Raw genomic sequence first — 17806 nt, 5'->3', positions numbered from 1 at the left:
TCTATGCATAAGACAGTCAAATGCATAGACCAAAGTAAATAGCTTTTGTGCAGGTCGATTGGTCTAACAATGAGACTGTCTTATGCATAGACCAATCGGACTGCATAATACCTATCTACTTGGGTCTGCAATATATATAGACCAGAATAGGCACTATTTGTACAGTCTACTTGGTCTAGCATCTGACTGTTTTATGCATAGACCAAACCGTCTATCTTTGGTCTGGACTGTCGACGGCATAAATGGTAGAATGGTAGACCAAGCCTAGGACATGCTCCGTGTAAATTGGTCCTATGATTTTACATGAGATTCGTCTAGACTTGGTCCGGTAGTAAGTCAACGAAAGACTGTCTTTTATACAGCCTAAGACTGGACTCACTTTTTGCAGGGTACGTATATACTTTTTCTGTAGTTGGCTTTGTATATTTTTACATTACCGCAAGTGTTTGAATATATTTACGATTGTATGTATATTTTCTCATTTGTTGGTTTGTGTGTGCATATCATAGCTGGCTTTTGAAAATTTTTACATTGCGGCAAGTGCTTGTTTATATACGTTTAGTTGATTGTAGTTTTATACTCTATCAACAAAAGTTGCTAAAGAGAGTATTATAGTTTTGTTCACATAACGGTTGTTTGTAACACCCAAAACCAAACGAGTTAGAGTTCAAATTGGGGTGTGGGTGTGGGGGTTGACATATCGATGGATAAAACGGTGACAATGCTCTTAAAGGGTAGACTGTCGCCGCAGCGTCCACCGATTGTCCGTGTGAATGGGGTAGGCATCAGGTATGTGACGCAAGTCAAATATCTGGGTTTGACCATGAGTGAAATAATGTGTTTTACTCCACACTTAGTGAATGTGAAGCGGCGGCTGCAGGCGATTGTTGGTAGTGTCAAGCGCGTTTTACGGAGTGATTGTGTCTCGGGCGTAGTGCTGTTCGCTCCATATATCGAGGTTTATTTGTGGCCTGTGCCACTTATGGATCTGCTATATGGTGGAAGTTGGCTACGATGGTTTCGGGTCGTCGAAAACTTCTCTCCATACAGCGTTGCATGATGCTTGCCTGTTTGCCTGTATGTCGCACCGTTTCTACGGATGCGTTGCAGGTGTTATTGGGAGTGCCCCCTCTTGACCTGATTGTTTTACAGCGTGCTATTTCTTTCAGGTTGAGGAGGGGTTTGAGTGTGTTATTGCTGCGGAATGAATGGATTTCTGACGATGTTTAGAGGTTGGGATATCTAGGAAGCAAGAGGCTTCTAGATGACAGGGTTAGAAGCAAGTGGAGGGACCGTTGGGATAATAGTCCTAACGGTCGTGTGACTTATGAGTACATTCGGGATGTTGGGTTTGTTGGGGAAAACCCAGATTTCAGATTCTGTCTGAGTCTTTTTTGCATCAGAGGCACCTCTCTGATGGAATGGAATGTATGTTATTGCTGAAAGCTCGATGTACTCGGACATTAGGGACCTTGGGGGTATGGGGATTAGTTGGACTGATGGACGGTTAGATGTCAGTGGTGTGATCTCCACTAGTTGGGATGCCGAACGGTTAGAGTTATTTGGTGTGTTTGAGCGTGAGGTGTTTAAGCGGCGAAGACAATTAGCTGGAAACTAAAGATAGTTTCTTTGTGTGAATGGTGTGTGTACTGTGTGTGTATTGGATGAGAGAATGGGAGAACCCCTGGTCACCAGTCCAGAGCAGTATGGAAGCTCAACTGGTAGTAGTTTCAACTAGGAGGTCTGACCGGAGACTTAATTCTGGTACCACGGGGAGTAGGAGCCCTTGGAGTTCGCTCCAACCTACAATTTGCGGACTGGCCTCTCGGGGAGTATCGTGGTGGTTGTGGTTTAATACCCGAATGCGGGGAGAGTGATCTTTTTCACTCAATGTGGAATTGCATTGCAACCGGGTGCCGGACCCAAAGTACGGCAGAGGTTTTAGATAGTCCTCGAACCCTACCAAGGTGGTTAGTGTGTTCATTCCACACGTCAATTGGTACCGAATAATGCTTTGCATATTCGGGGCGCTGATCATCGCATTGATTTGATCCGCTGTTTTTTTGAGCACCGTGAGGTAAGGCCGTCGTCGGCAGGTACTAAATATTGGCTATCTACTCATTCGATTGTAGTGTTTCGAAGTGTTCAGACGTGTTTGCGTTTTCTATGCGGTTTGTGTGTCTTTTAATATTTAGAGAATTGGTGATTTTGTGTGGGAGCCCTTAGTATTGGATGTGAATACATTAATTTGAGTATTTATACGTTAGTTTGTGGTTTGTCGTAGTTTTCTAGCGATTTTTCATACATATTCACCCATTTGTATATTCATTTATGCGTGTGTGTATATATGTGTGTATTTTCATAAAAATATTTAATTTTCAATATATGTTCGATTGTGTGTGTAAATAAAGTTTGTCAGTACCATGCAAAAAGCATTGGTCCTATAACACAAAATCAGTGGTATAAAGATAGATAGAAAAATCTACTTTTTATCTAGACCAATGTGACTAGATGGTGGCATGAAGTTTTGCTTTGCCGAATGACGACTAAATACTCGTAAATTCACTTGATATGTTAATGAGCACAAAAAAGAACAAAGGCTGCAAGTGAACACGTGTCGTTTTGAATTGTGAGTGTTGAACAAAAATTTATAAAAATTTAAGTGTAATTGCTATAATATATAAATTAATTAAAATAATCAATAAAAAATGAGTTATTCTAAAAGGCACATGAGAAGATTAGTGAAGAGGAAGCGTGATGAATATGTTTTTAAGTGGTAGCGAAAATCCAAATGACGCGGTAGAATAGCGTCATGACGCCATTCTTGAAGACACAATTGAAGACAGTTTTAATTGTGAAATTCATGACGAAATTCCGAAAGCAAGAACATTTCTTTAAAAAATTAGGAAATGGCAATTAGATGCAAGAAAGTCTTATAAAATCTGCGTGCACTTTTGAAAATTTTAAATGAAATGAAAAATATTTTTAAATATGATCAGTCAAGTGCCATTGGATCCAATGCATTTGATTGACATGGGTGTTACTAAGAAAATGTTGATTGCCTTATTGAAAAAAAAAATCAAAGTACAAAATGAGCAAAAGTAGCCAAAAACAAATGTCATCCCAATTTGAGTTGATAAGGAAATATATTCCAAAAGAGTTTGTTAGATTGCCAAGGAGTTTCAAAGAAATTCACCATTGGAAAGCAACAGAGTTTCGACAATTTCTGCTTTACACTGGAATCTTATTGTTAAAAGACCACGTGCACGAAATGAAATTATTATGAATTTCTGCTTCTTTCTTATGCATCTAATTATTTACAAAATTTGAGTACAGCTATGTTACAATTGTTTGTTGACAATTTTGCAGTTATATTTGGCCGGGAGTCTGTATCGTACAACGTCCATGGTTTACTCCATATTTGCGACTGTGTTGAAGAATTGGGTTGTCTTTACACATTTTCAGCATATGATTTTGAAAATCATTTGCAATTAATTTAAAAAAATGTCAGGAAACCGACACAAATTCTTCAACAATTGGCAAATATAAATGAAATTTCAGAATTTTTTTTCAATGAAAGCAAAATAGAAATTGAAAAATTTAAAGCAGATGATGTAGCATATAAATTGATGTTGCTTCCTTCTTCACAAAAATTTCTAATATTCGGCCCTATTCCCGTTGTCGTTGTCGTTTTAATAGTCGTTTCTAAGTCGTTGTCGTTCTTATCGTGGTTTCGTTCCTAAATTGGTATTCTTGAAGTATATCGTAACGCCTAAGATAAGTTATCGAAATTTGTCTACATATTTTATATAGTATACTTTAAGGCGCTCTTTTCCCATATAAAAATTTCTTTCTTATGTAACGAGACAAATTTTTAAAGCAGTCCTCATGCTCCTTGCTTCTGGCTAATCCGACTACTCTACCTAGTGGTCCAGCCAAAGGAGACATGGGTATGTGTTTATTAACTCCTCGTCTTGTTGGAGTACTATTTTTTTCTTCGTTTTGAATTTTTAGACCTTTCATATCTTAAATATACTCTTAGATATAAAAATGCAATTTTATTAATGCCAATAATTTCCGACGCGAGAAAGCGGTGGAATGGATTTAGTTTTTTTTTTTTTTTTGAGAAAAAAAATATCCCACCCAAGAAATCGAAATTTAAAGGATTTATCCGTTCCGATTTGGAATTTTCATCTTCACTTTAAATATTACTTCAAACAACCGCGTCGTTTCTATGACGCTCACAATTATAGCAACGACAAAAAACGCCTGTTTCTATGTCGTTTCTATAGTCGTTGCAAATTGGGGAATCTCAATATATTTTCGATAAATGTCGTTAACGCCAACAGGAATGCCAAATAGGTCGTTTTAAAATAAGTCGTTTTAAAACGATAACGACAACGGGAATAGGGGCGAATGCCTCTATTAAATAGCTGCACTTTTTAATAGATAACAAAAAACAAAACAAATATAAAAAAAAACCAAATATTTACATATATGAAAATGACTCAGCAACAAACAAATCAGATAAGACAATTTGACTTCAAAGAGAATGAAATAATATTTTGTGAGTAATTTTTTAAGTAATTTTTAAAATAATTCTATAGATGATTCGCAAATTCATTCCGAAAACAACTATAGCGGCAGCAGCAATACTAACAACTATCTCAAAACCAATAATAATACCAACTTCCCCAACAGCAATAGCAATAACAAAACTTGTAAAAGGTGCAAATCTTTGCAGGCTAAAATTGACGATTTGAACACCAAATTTTACAACATGCTAGATATTTTTATACTCTCGCAACAAAAGTTGCTAAAGAGAGTATTATAGTTTTGTTCACATAACGGTTGTTTGTAACACCTAAAACTAAACGAGTCTGATATAGGGTTATATATACCAAAGTGATCAGGGTGAAGAGTGGAGTTCAAATCCGAATGTCTGTCTGTCCGTCCGTCTTTGCAAGCTGTAACTTGAGTAAAAATTAAGATATCTTGATGAAACTTGGCACCATAAGAAGGTTAAGTTCGAAAATGTGCGTAATCGGACCACTGCCACGCCCACAAAATGTCGATAACCGAAATTTTGGTACAAAAGATTGTTCTAGGAAGGGGCATATGTGGATGTAATTTTTTTGGGGAATTGGGCGTGGCCCCGCCCACTACTATGTTTTTTGTACATATCTCGCAAACTAATTAAGCTATATCAAGAAAACTTTCTAGAGTCGTTTCTTTTAGGTACTACCTTATAGAGTCCAAAAATGAAAGAAATCGGGTCATAACCACGCCCACCTCCCATACAAAGGTTATATTGAAAATAATTAAAAATGCAGTAAGTTCAGTAAGGAAAACCACCAGAAACCTTAAATTTCATTGTAAAGATGGTACAGAAGAGCTGCTCTCAAAATGGTATACAAAATTTTAAATGAGCGTGGTTCCGCCCACTTATGGGTCAAAAACCATATCTTCCTTACTTGTTTTATAATTCTTTTGTTTTTTAACTTTCGACTGTAAATACGCAATTTCATTTGTTTACAAATTTTACATCAATTTGTATTTATTTTGAATTCATTTCTTTTGAAACAACTGTTTGACAGCAAAATGCTTTTCACCTCAATTGGTGAATATTTAAAAATGAAATCAATTAAGGATTTCAGTTTTTGTTTGAACACACGCGCAGTTATATCATGTCGATGTATTGCTTGTTGTCCTGGTAATAATAACGTTTGTATATCCTCCCAATTCGGATTACATGTAAAAGTTATAAACAAATCTGGAGGACCGTAATTACGTACGTAAGTCATCGCATCCTGTGTGTATTCCTGCATGTTCCGTGGACTACCGATGTAGCTTGAAGGTAAAATTAAAGCATTACCGATGTCATTGGGGTTTAAATTTCCATCGATGTTTCCGACAATAGCATCTCGTAAGTGAATATATTCTTCTGATCGTAATTTCTGCTGGTTGTATCGAATGAATCGCAAGCGTTCGCTTTCGATCTTGGCATACATATCCACAATGAATTGATGAATAGCTGACGATATCGAAGAATATAGTTATCCTGATTATTCCTAATCATCAATCGGCTTGCGTAGTAGTTCATTAAACTTACTTTTTTATCTCTTGTATTACCTAAAAAGAATAATAAAGAAATTAAATAAGAAATTAAAAGCAATACATATGTAAGAAATTAAATAGTTAATTGTCAAATTTACCAGTATTTGGACCACACTGTTTGATGTTAAGGTGATATTCATCCTGTCCTTGCCAAAATATTAATGGATATTGGAGTGCGTCATATGAACGGTGTAGATCCGAAATCGTACTAATAGTGTTGTCCCGCCGTGTAATTTTTATAGCTCTATTTTCAACTGGACCACCAACCATAATAACAGCTACCTCATCAACAGTTGCGCGTTAAATCTTCCAGCATGTTCTCCTGATGGAACTTTGTCGGCTTTGATGACGATTTGATAGTTGTCACTTAGCAATTGTGGTGATACTCTTTTAAACAATTGAATGAGTTTATTCTGAGCTTCTAAAAAATTTTCCAACAATATCACAATTTCTCTTTCCTCTGCTTGTTCAAGGAAGTTATATTGGCCCCGAGTTGTCACGCGTTCTTCACAACTGCCCATAAAATAAATTTGTAGAAACTTTGGATTATCATCAGGCATTGGCATCAGTGACTCAATTTTATGGTACACCTGACCTTGTATTTTAAATGTAGGTTTAAAATTACGTCCATCGGATGCGAGATCGCAAATTTTAGTTGCCCCAAATGATGTCATTTGGAAGCAAGAATTAAATTTGCGTATCTTTCGCAAAAATATTTTTGAATTATCTGAATCGCCAGCAAGAAACGATATTAAAGGTCCCGGCGGAGTGGGAAGAGGTGGCAGCAGAACTTTTCCTGATGCACAACACATGTCGGGTGTTTCATTGCGAAATTTTAATGCATGATAATATGGACATAGTTTATCCATTTTCCCGACAGCAATTTTTGAATGCGCAGAGTAATCAATATCTGCTTCATATTCGAACGCAAGACGAACAAATGTTGAACGTGTTAATGAGCGGCTGGTCCGCTGTCTCTGTACATCTCGTAATCGTGCTGTAACTATGAGTTGTTCACGCGCCGCTCTTGTTCTGGTAACAGTTGTCGTAGACGTCTATCACGCTGTTCTTGGGATTCTTGTACACGACTCTCTGCTGTCCTGATTCTTTGTGCTGAGTTTCTTGCTGCGATTTGTTGTGCAGACTGCTGAACTCTTTGAACTCTTTGGCGTTGTGTAGCTCTATTCCGTGCATTATTGAGGTTCGATTTTTTTGGTGGCATTTTATTGAAAATATTACTTCAAAGTTCAAAATAAGATTTAATAAATAAAATGAAAAGCAAGCTAATAATACTTATTTTTATTTAATTCGTTTAAAGAGTTTTAAATAATAAAAAGAAAGCAAAGCGTGGCCAAGTCTGATAAATTTTAAACACACGTTTTAATGGTAAATTTCAAACACACGTTTTACGTTTAATACATTTTAGCTAAAATAAACGTTTGGACTTTTAATATAACAGCATCTGCTTCTATAGCGCCATCTAGCCTAATACAGCGCACTTATTCAATTACCTTACAACGTCAGCCGTTAGTATCACAAATAAGTGTCAATAAATGTATTCTCAAGTAGCGCCATCTACTGATGGTACAGCTCTAAATTTAACTCCATACTTATGTTGTGCTTAAGATAAAACAGGAAAATAGTGTTTTACAGTTCATACTTAGGTTATGCTTAAGCACTGAAAATGGGAGGCTTAAGCAATGCTTAAATAACAGCTGATTTTTATTTTGAATTTGCTTTGAATTTTCAGCGACATCTTTCGTAGCGTAGGGCAAGTGTCCGTTCGTTTGCACTCAATAACAGCTTATACTTTTCCTTCAGTTCCCATAGGTGCTCCGACTCGCTAGTGATGAAATTTGGGGTTCTTTTGTTGTTTTCATCAAACATATTTTTATGAATGACATTTGTAAAACATATGTTGCCCATAACGTTGCCATATATCATAATAAAATTTTATAGAAATTAAGCATTGACTGTGAAACGCAAACGACTACTCAGTTTGCAACAATACTTAGCTAAGATTTTATTTAGGCACAACTTAAGTATGGACTGTGAAACCGGGCATTAGCCATACAAAATTCTATACCTAAATGCAAATAAATGAATTTTTTTTTTGCATTTAGGAAATACATGCAGAAATCAACTCTGCGATTTCCTAAATTCCTCTGAAATCTCCAAATTCGAGGAAGATTTACTGGAAAAGAGTGGCAGCATTGCTTATTTGTCTGACCATACATATGTACATAACTTTATTTATTTCACAGATTGTATGTGATTTTTTCTTAAATTTAGAATATTGCAAGTCATAAATTCGTATAACTTTACCACAAATAATATAAACTTCAAACAACGCATTTTCATTTAATGTTTTTAGCAAGTGGCAGCTTTTGTTATGACAGCCTAAATCCATGAAAATTTAGAAAGAAATGCAGCGCCATCTACTGTAACATAGCGCACTTAGCGCCACAAACTGGTGGATAGCTCTTTGCTAATAATAAACAAATAATTGGCAATAAATAAATAACGCGACTACAAGGAGAGTTATATTCAAGTTTTTAACAAATAAGTTAATTACAAAATTGTTAGTTGATAACATGTAACATTTAATTTTATAATCTTAGGATAGATAATTCTTAATTTCACACTTCTTAGTTGTGCCAGCATTATTGATATTATTATATATTGTGTTACAACACATATTGTCAAAAGGTTTTATTCCCTTTTAAGATTGAACGACATATTTTGTATTACAACGATATTAGTGAAATATAGATTAAATTTTTCATATTGCATTTTTCAGAAAAAACGACACATTTGAAATTGATTAATATTTTTTACAAATAATGACATAATTCAAAGTGAGTCACGTTTATGCCCAAGATAAAGCATTAGTACACGCTATTTGGTCCATTTATGCTCAGCATTGTATTTAATATATTACACCCACTAGAATCAATTAACTTGTCATATATATTGTATCAAGTCCATTGAAAGTTGGAAACCATAATATTAGGTTAGAAGCACAGAAGTCCTCGTGTTCGATATATGGGGCCTTAAAACCTATGGTCCGATTTCGGCGATTTTTAGAATGGGGCTGCCACACTATTAACATAGTATTTGTGCAAAGTTCTGCACCGTTATCTTCACTAGTGCTCACTGTATATATTGTAAAGTAAACGATTCAGATTATCTTCAAAGTTCTGGTATATAGGAAGTAGGCGTGGTTGTGAAGCGATTTGGCCTATTTTCACAACATATCATTGGGATGTAAGGAAACTATTACAAACCAAGTTTCATTGAAATCGGTCGAGTAGTTCCTGAGATATGGTTTTTGACCCATAAGTGGCCGATGACACGCCCATTTTCCATTTTGTAAAAAAATCTCAGTACAGCTTCCTTCTGCCATTTCTTATGTAAAATTTGGTGTTTCTGACGTTTCTCGTTAGTGAGTTGACGCACTTTGAGTCATTTTCAACTTAACCTTTGTATGTGAGGTGGGTGTGGTTATGATCCGATTTCTTTCATTTGTGGACTGTATAAGGAAACGGCTAAAAGAAACGACTGCAGAAAGTTTGGTTTATATAGCTTTATTGGTTTGCAAGATATATACAAAAAACCTATTTGGGGGCGGGGTCACGCCCACTTTTCCAAAAAAATTACATCCAAATATGCCCCTTCCTAATGCGATCCTATGTTCCAAATTTTATTAACTTTATTGATGGCTTAGTCTTAGCTCTTTATGTGTTTTTGGTTATCGCCATTTTGTGGCAGTGGTCCGACTCCGCCCATTTTCGAACTTAACCTTCTTATGGCGCCAAGGAATACGTGTTCCAAGTTTCATTAAGATATCTCAATTTTTACTCAAGTCACAGCTTGCACGGACGGACAGACAGACATCCGGATTTGAACTCTATTCGTCACCCTGATCACTTTGGTATATATAACCCTATATCTAACTCGTTTAGTTTTAGGACTTACAAACAACCGTTATGTGGACAAAACTATAATACTCTCTTTAGCAACTTTTGTTTCGAGAGTATAAAAAACCAAATATTTATATGAAAATGACTCAGCAAAAACCAAATCAGATAAGACTTCAAAGAGAATGAAATAATATTTTGTGAGTATATTTTGTTTCTAACTTTTCATAACGGATTAATAATTTTTAAAATAATTCTATAGATGATTCGCAAATTCATTCCGAAAACAACTATAGCGGCAGCAGCAATAACAACAACTATCTCAATACCAATAATAACACCAACTTTCCCAACAGCAATAGCAATAACAAAACTTGTGAAAGGTGCAAATCTTTGGAGGCTAAAATTGACGATTTGAACACCAAATTTGACAACATGCTAGGTATTTTTTTAAATAAAATTTTGATGCAAATAATTTTAAAAATGATTATTTTCCAGAATACCTTAAAAAAATGATGGAAGTTCAGGCAAAGCAGGGCGCCCAATTAAGCGTTCTTGCTAATAAAGACGCAGATATGAGGAATTTGAGCAAACTCTTCCCTATAAAAACCATTGAAGAAATGGAAAGCGTCAATAACGCCATAAATGAGGTGAACATCAATGAATATGTAAGTTTAATAATTGAATTATTGTAAATTCCACTAATAATTTTGAATGAACATTTCAGATTAACGCAATAAAACACTTATTAAAGGGGGATCCTGAAAAGCACTTTGAGGAAATTATCTCCAGAACTATGTGCAACGAAGTCAATGTAGGCGGCTTCCATGGCATGATTGGCCTCAAAAAATATACTTCCTTGTATGATGCGATTATAAGTACGTATATAAATTAATTTTTGTTTAAATATATTCTTCAATTTCTTTTATTTTTAATAACAGGTGGATTGTCGGCGACATCAGAAAAGCCCGATAAGCAACTATCGAAATGCCTCCACATTGTTAAAAAAAGGCTGTATAGATTGACCACAGTTAATAAACTAAAAATCGGAAATAACTAATATACTTAAAATTGACATTTTTTTTATCTAGTTTTAGTATAAAAACAGATTTTTTTTTACTGAATATGTGATTATTTCTTTTTTAATTTTTGAAATCATTATCTGAGGAATTGTTTTTTTTATTTTTGAAATCATTATTATAAATTATACTTAGTTTTAAGAAGAGAAGACTTTAAATGTTTAAATTAAACGAAATGTGATAAATAAAATCAAAAATTTAAAAAACAAAAATAAAAAAGCAGCAATTTTCATTTTTAGAAAAATATATATTGCAGACCAAAGTAGATAAGTATTATGCAGTCCGATTGGTCTATGCATAAGACAGTCAAATGCATAGACCAAAGTAAATAGCTTTTGTGCAGGTCGATTGGTCTAACAATGAGACTGTCTTATGCATAGACCAATCGGACTGCATAATACCTATCTACTTGGGTCTGCAATATATATAGACCAGAATAGGCACTATTTGTACAGTCTACTTGGTCTAGCATCTGACTGTTTTATGCATAGACCAAACCGTCTATCTTTGGTCTGGACTGTCGACGGCATAAATGGTAGAATGGTAGACCAAGCCTAGGACATGCTCCGTGTAAATTGGTCCTATGATTTTACATGAGATTCGTCTAGACTTGGTCCGGTAGTAAGTCAACGAAAGACTGTCTTTTATACAGCCTAAGACTGGACTCACTTTTTGCAGGGTACGTATATACTTTTTCTGTAGTTGGCTTTGTATATTTTTACATTACCGCAAGTGTTTGAATATATTTACGATTGTATGTATATTTTCTCATTTGTTGGTTTGTGTGTGCATATCATAGCTGGCTTTTGAAAATTTTTACATTGCGGCAAGTGCTTGTTTATATACGTTTAGTTGATTGTAGTTTTATACTCTATCAACAAAAGTTGCTAAAGAGAGTATTATAGTTTTGTTCACATAACGGTTGTTTGTAACACCCAAAACCAAACGAGTTAGAGTTCAAATTGGGGTGTGGGTGTGGGGGTTGACATATCGATGGATAAAACGGTGACAATGCTCTTAAAGGATAGACTGTCGCCGCAGCGTCCACCGATTGTCCGTGTGAATGGGGTAGGCATCAGGTATGTGACGCAAGTCAAATATCTGGGTTTGACCATGAGTGAAATAATGTGTTTTACTCCACACTTAGTGAATGTGAAGCGGCGGCTGCAGGCGATTGTTGGTAGTGTCAAGCGCGTTTTACGGAGTGATTGTGTCTCGGGCGTAGTGCTGTTCGCTCCATATATCGAGGTTTATTTGTGGCCTGTGCCACTTATGGATCTGCTATATGGTGGAAGTTGGCTACGATGGTTTCGGGTCGTCGAAAACTTCTCTCCATACAGCGTTGCATGATGCTTGCCTGTATGTCGCACCGTTTCTACGGATGCGTTGCAGGTGTTATTGGGAGTGCCCCCTCTTGACCTGATTGTTTTACAGCGTGCTATTTCTTTCAGGTTGAGGAGGGGTTTGAGTGTGTTATTGCTGCGGAATGAATGGATTTCTGACGATGTTTAGAGGTTGGGATATCTAGGAAGCAAGAGGCTTCTAGATGACAGGGTTAGAAGCAAGTGGAGGGACCGTTGGGATAATAGTCCTAACGGTCGTGTGACTTATGAGTACATTCGGGATGTTGGGTTTGTTGGGGAAAACCCAGATTTCAGATTCTGTCTGAGTCTTTTTTGCATCAGAGGCACCTCTCTGATGGAATGGAATGTATGTTATTGCTGAAAGCTCGATGTACTCGGACATTAGGGACCTTGGGGGTATGGGGATTAGTTGGACTGATGGACGGTTAGATGTCAGTGGTGTGATCTCCACTAGTTGGGATGCCGAACGGTTAGAGTTATTTGGTGTGTTTGAGCGTGAGGTGTTTAAGCGGCGAAGACAATTAGCTGGAAACTAAAGATAGTTTCTTTGTGTGAATGGTGTGTGTACTGTGTGTGTATTGGATGAGAGAATGGGAGAACCCCTGGTCACCAGTCCATAGCAGTATGGAAGCTCAACTGGTAGTAGTTTCAACTAGGAGGTCTGACCGGAGACTTAATTCTGGTACCACGGGGAGTAGGAGCCCTTGGAGTTCGCTCCAACCTACAATTTGCGGACTGGCCTCTCGGGGAGTATCGTGGTGGTTGTGGTTTAATACCCGAATGCGGGGAGAGTGATCTTTTTCACTCAATGTGGAATTGCATTGCAACCGGGTGCCGGACCCAAAGTACGGCAGAGGTTTTAGATAGTCCTCGAACCCTACCAAGGTGGTTAGTGTGTTCATTCCACACGTCAATTGGTACCGAATAATGCTTTGCATATTCGGGGCGCTGATCATCGCATTGATTTGATCCGCTGTTTTTTTGAGCACCGTGAGGTAAGGCCGTCGTCGGCAGGTACTAAATATTGGCTATCTACTCATTCGATTGTAGTGTTTCGAAGTGTTCAGACGTGTTTGCGTTTTCTATGCGGTTTGTGTGTCTTTTAATATTTAGAGAATTGGTGATTTTGTGTGGGAGCCCTTAGTATTGGATGTGAATACATTAATTTGAGTATTTATACGTTAGTTTGTGGTTTGTCGTAGTTTTCTAGCGATTTTTCATACATATTCACCCATTTGTATATTCATTTATGCGTGTGTGTATATATGTGTGTATTTTCATAAAAATATTTAATTTTCAATATATGTTCGATTGTGTGTGTAAATAAAGTTTGTCAGTACCATGCAAAAAGCATTGGTCCTATAACACAAAATCAGTGGTATAAAGATAGATAGAAAAATCTACTTTTTATCTAGACCAATGTGACTAGATGGTGGCATGAAGTTTTGCTTTGCCGAATGACGACTAAATACTCGTATATTCACTTGATATGTTAATGAGCACAAAAAAGAACAAAGGCTGCAAGTGAACACGTGTCGTTTTGAATTGTGAGTGTTGAACAAAAATTTATAAAAATTTAAGTGTAATTGCTATAATATATAAATTAATTAAAATAATCAATAAAAAATGAGTTATTCTAAAAGGCACATGAGAAGATTAGTGAAGAGGAAGCGTGATGAATATGTTTTTAAGTGGTAGCGAAAATCCAAATGACGCGGTAGAATAGCGTCATGACGCCATTCTTGAAAACACAATTGAAGACAGTTTTAATTGTGAAATTCATGACGAAATTCCGAAAGCAAGAACATTTCTTTAAAAAATTAGGAAATGGCAATTAGATGCAAGAATGTCTTATAAAATCTGCGTGCACTTTTGAAAATTTTAAATGAAATGAAAAATATTTTTAAATATGATCAGTCAAGTGCCATTGGATCCAATGCATTTGATTGACATGGGTGTTACTAAGAAAATGTTGATTGCCTTATTGAAAAAAAAAATCAAAGTACAAAATGAGCAAAAGTAGCCAAAAACAAATGTCATCCCAATTTGAGTTGATAAGGAAATATATTCCAAAAGAGTTTGTTAGATTGCCAAGGAGTTTCAAAGAAATTCACCATTGGAAAGCAACAGAGTTTCGACAATTTCTGCTTTACACTGGAATCTTATTGTTAAAAGACCACGTGCACGAAATGAAATTATTATGAATTTCTGCTTCTTTCTTATGCATCTAATTATTTACAAAATTTGAGTACAGCTATGTTACAATTGTTTGTTGACAATTTTGCAGTTATATTTGGCCGGGAGTCTGTATCGTACAACGTCCATGGTTTACTCCATATTTGCGACTGTGTTGAAGAATTGGGTTGTCTTTACACATTTTCAGCATATGATTTTGAAAATCATTTGCAATTAATTTAAAAAAAATGTCAGGAAACCGACACAAATTCTTCAACAATTGGCAAATATAAATGAAATTTCAGAATTTTTTTTCAATGAAAGCAAAATAGAAATTGAAAAATTTAAAGCAGATGATGTAGCATATAAATTGATGTTGCTTCCTTCTTCACAAAAATTTCTAATATTCGGCCCTATTCCCGTTGTCGTTGTCGTTTTAATAGTCGTTTCTAAGTCGTTGTCGTTCTTATCGTGGTTTCGTTCCTAAATTGGTATTCTTGAAGTATATCGTAACGCCTAAGATAAGTTATCGAAATTTGTCTACATATTTTATATAGTATACTTTAAGGCGCTCTTTTCCCATATAAAAATTTCTTTCTTATGTAACGAGACAAATTTTTAAAGCAGTCCTCATGCTCCTTGCTTCTGGCTAATCCGACTACTCTACCTAGTGGTCCAGCCAAAGGAGACATGGGTATGTGTTTATTAACTCCTCGTCTTGTTGGAGTACTATTTTTTTCTTCGTTTTGAATTTTTAGACCTTTCATATCTTAAATATACTCTTAGATATAAAAATGCAATTTTATTAATGCCAATAATTTCCGACGCGAGAAAGCGGTGGAATGGATTTAGTTTTTTTTTTTTTTTTTGAGAAAAAAAAATATCCCACCCAAGAAATCGAAATTTAAAGGATTTATCCGTTCCGATTTGGAATTTTCATCTTCACTTTAAATATTACTTCAAACAACCGCGTCGTTTCTATGACGCTCACAATTATAGCAACGACAAAAAACGCCTGTCTCTATGTCGTTTCTATAGTCGTTGCAAATTGGGGAATCTCAATATATTTTCGATAAATGTCGTTAACGCCAACAGGAATGCCAAATAGGTCGTTTTAAAATAAGTCGTTTTAAAACGATAACGACAACGGGAATAGGGGCGAATGCCTCTATTAAATAGCTGCACTTTTTAATAGATAACAAAAAACAAAACAAATATAAAAAAAAACCAAATATTTACATATATGAAAATGACTCAGCAACAAACAAATCAGATAAGACAATTTGACTTCAAAGAGAATGAAATAATATTTTGTGAGTAATTTTTTAAGTAATTTTTAAAATAATTCTATAGATGATTCGCAAATTCATTCCGAAAACAACTATAGCGGCAGCAGCAATACTAACAACTATCTCAAAACCAATAATAATACCAACTTCCCCAACAGCAATAGCAATAACAAAACTTGTAAAAGGTGCAAATCTTTGCAGGCTAAAATTGACGATTTGAACACCAAATTTTACAACATGCTAGATATTTTTATACTCTCGCAACAAAAGTTGCTAAAGAGAGTATTATAGTTTTGTTCACATAACGGTTGTTTGTAACACCTAAAACTAAACGAGTCTGATATAGGGTTATATATACCAAAGTGATCAGGGTGAAGAGTGGAGTTCAAATCCGAATGTCTGTCTGTCCGTCCGTCTTTGCAAGCTGTAACTTGAGTAAAAATTAAGATATCTTGATGAAACTTGGCACCATAAGAAGGTTAAGTTCGAAAATGTGCGTAATCGGACCACTGCCACGCCCACAAAATGTCGATAACCGAAATTTTGGTACAAAAGATTGTTCTAGGAAGGGGCATATGTGGATGTAATTTTTTTGGGGAATTGGGCGTGGCCCCGCCCACTACTATGTTTTTTGTACATATCTCGCAAACTAATTAAGCTATATCAAGAAAACTTTCTAGAGTCGTTTCTTTTAGGTACTACCTTATAGAGTCCAAAAATGAAAGAAATCGGGTCATAACCACGCCCACCTCCCATACAAAGGTTATATTGAAAATAATTAAAAATGCAGTAAGTTCAGTAAGGAAAACCACCAGAAACCTTAAATTTCATTGTAAAGATGGTACAGAAGAGCTGCTCTCAAAATGGTATACAAAATTTTAAATGAGCGTGGTTCCGCCCACTTATGGGTCAAAAACCATATCTTCCTTCCTTGTTTTATAATTCTTTTGTTTTTTAACTTTCGACTGTAAATACGCAATTTCATTTGTTTCACTTTTTTCATTTCATTTCATTTTTTGAATTCATTTCTTTTGAAACAACTGTTTGACAGCAAAATGCTTTTCACCTCAATTGGTGACTTTTTAAAGCTTTTTTCTTATGAGGTTCGAGCCAGAATAGACTCACAAAATATACGTCACAAGAAACCTCACAAATTTTTCCTCACAACTCAGTTATGAGGTTTTTTCAGAATAGGGCTGTAAAATGTGGGTTACCGAAAACTGAATATTTAACAATGAAATCAATTAAGGATTTCAGTTTTTGTTTGAACACACGCGCAGTTATATCATGTCGATGTATTGCTTGTTGTCCTGGTAATAATAACGTTTGTATATCCTCCCAATTCGGATTACATGTAAAAGTTATAAACAAATCTGGAGGACCGTAATTACGTACGTAAGTCATCGCATCCTGTATGTATTCCTGCATGTTCCGTGGACTACCGATGTAGCTTGAAGGTAAAATTAAAGCATTACCGATGTCATTGGGGTTTAAATTTCCATCGATGTTTCCGACAATAGCATCTCGTAAGTGAATATATTCTTCTGATCGTAATTTCTGCTGGTTGTATCGAATGAATCGCAAGCGTTCGCTTTCGATCTTAGCATACAAATCCACAATGAATTGATGAATAGCTGACGATATCGAAGAATATAGTTATCCTGATTATTCCTAATCATCAATCGGCTTGCGTAGTAGTTCATTAAACTTACTTTTTTATCTCTTGTATTACCTAAAAAGAATAATAAAGAAATTAAATAAGAAATTAAAAGCAATAAATATGTAAGAAATTAAATAGTTAATTGTCAAATTTACCAGTATTTGGACCACACTGTTTGATGTTAAGGTGATATTCATCCTGT

The 17806-nt window shown here is 35.5% G+C and overlaps 2 protein-coding genes across 2 annotated transcripts in view; both read left to right on the top strand.

The window, feature by feature from the left end:
• LOC128923437 (uncharacterized) overlaps positions 1-17806 on the top strand; it is a 489012-nt gene that overhangs the window by 179472 nt on the left and 291734 nt on the right. The window lies entirely within an intron of this gene.
• Positions 1-17806, top strand: part of LOC128923475 (protein PFF0380w-like) — a 40813-nt gene that overhangs the window by 10590 nt on the left and 12417 nt on the right. The window contains exons 6-9 of the mRNA XM_054235741.1: positions 10300-10479; positions 10536-10705; positions 10765-10915; positions 16009-16129. Of these exons, the coding sequence (XP_054091716.1) occupies positions 10300-10479; positions 10536-10705; positions 10765-10915; positions 16009-16129 (622 nt within the window). The remainder of the gene's footprint in view (positions 1-10299; positions 10480-10535; positions 10706-10764; positions 10916-16008; positions 16130-17806) is intronic.

Source organism: Zeugodacus cucurbitae, chromosome Y (genome assembly GCF_028554725.1).
Source record: "Zeugodacus cucurbitae isolate PBARC_wt_2022May chromosome Y, idZeuCucr1.2, whole genome shotgun sequence".
Taxonomy (NCBI): Eukaryota; Metazoa; Arthropoda; class Insecta; order Diptera; family Tephritidae; genus Zeugodacus; species Zeugodacus cucurbitae.
The sequence above is the reverse complement of the archived record's forward strand: the minus strand, read 5'-3'. Positions and strand labels throughout refer to the sequence as shown.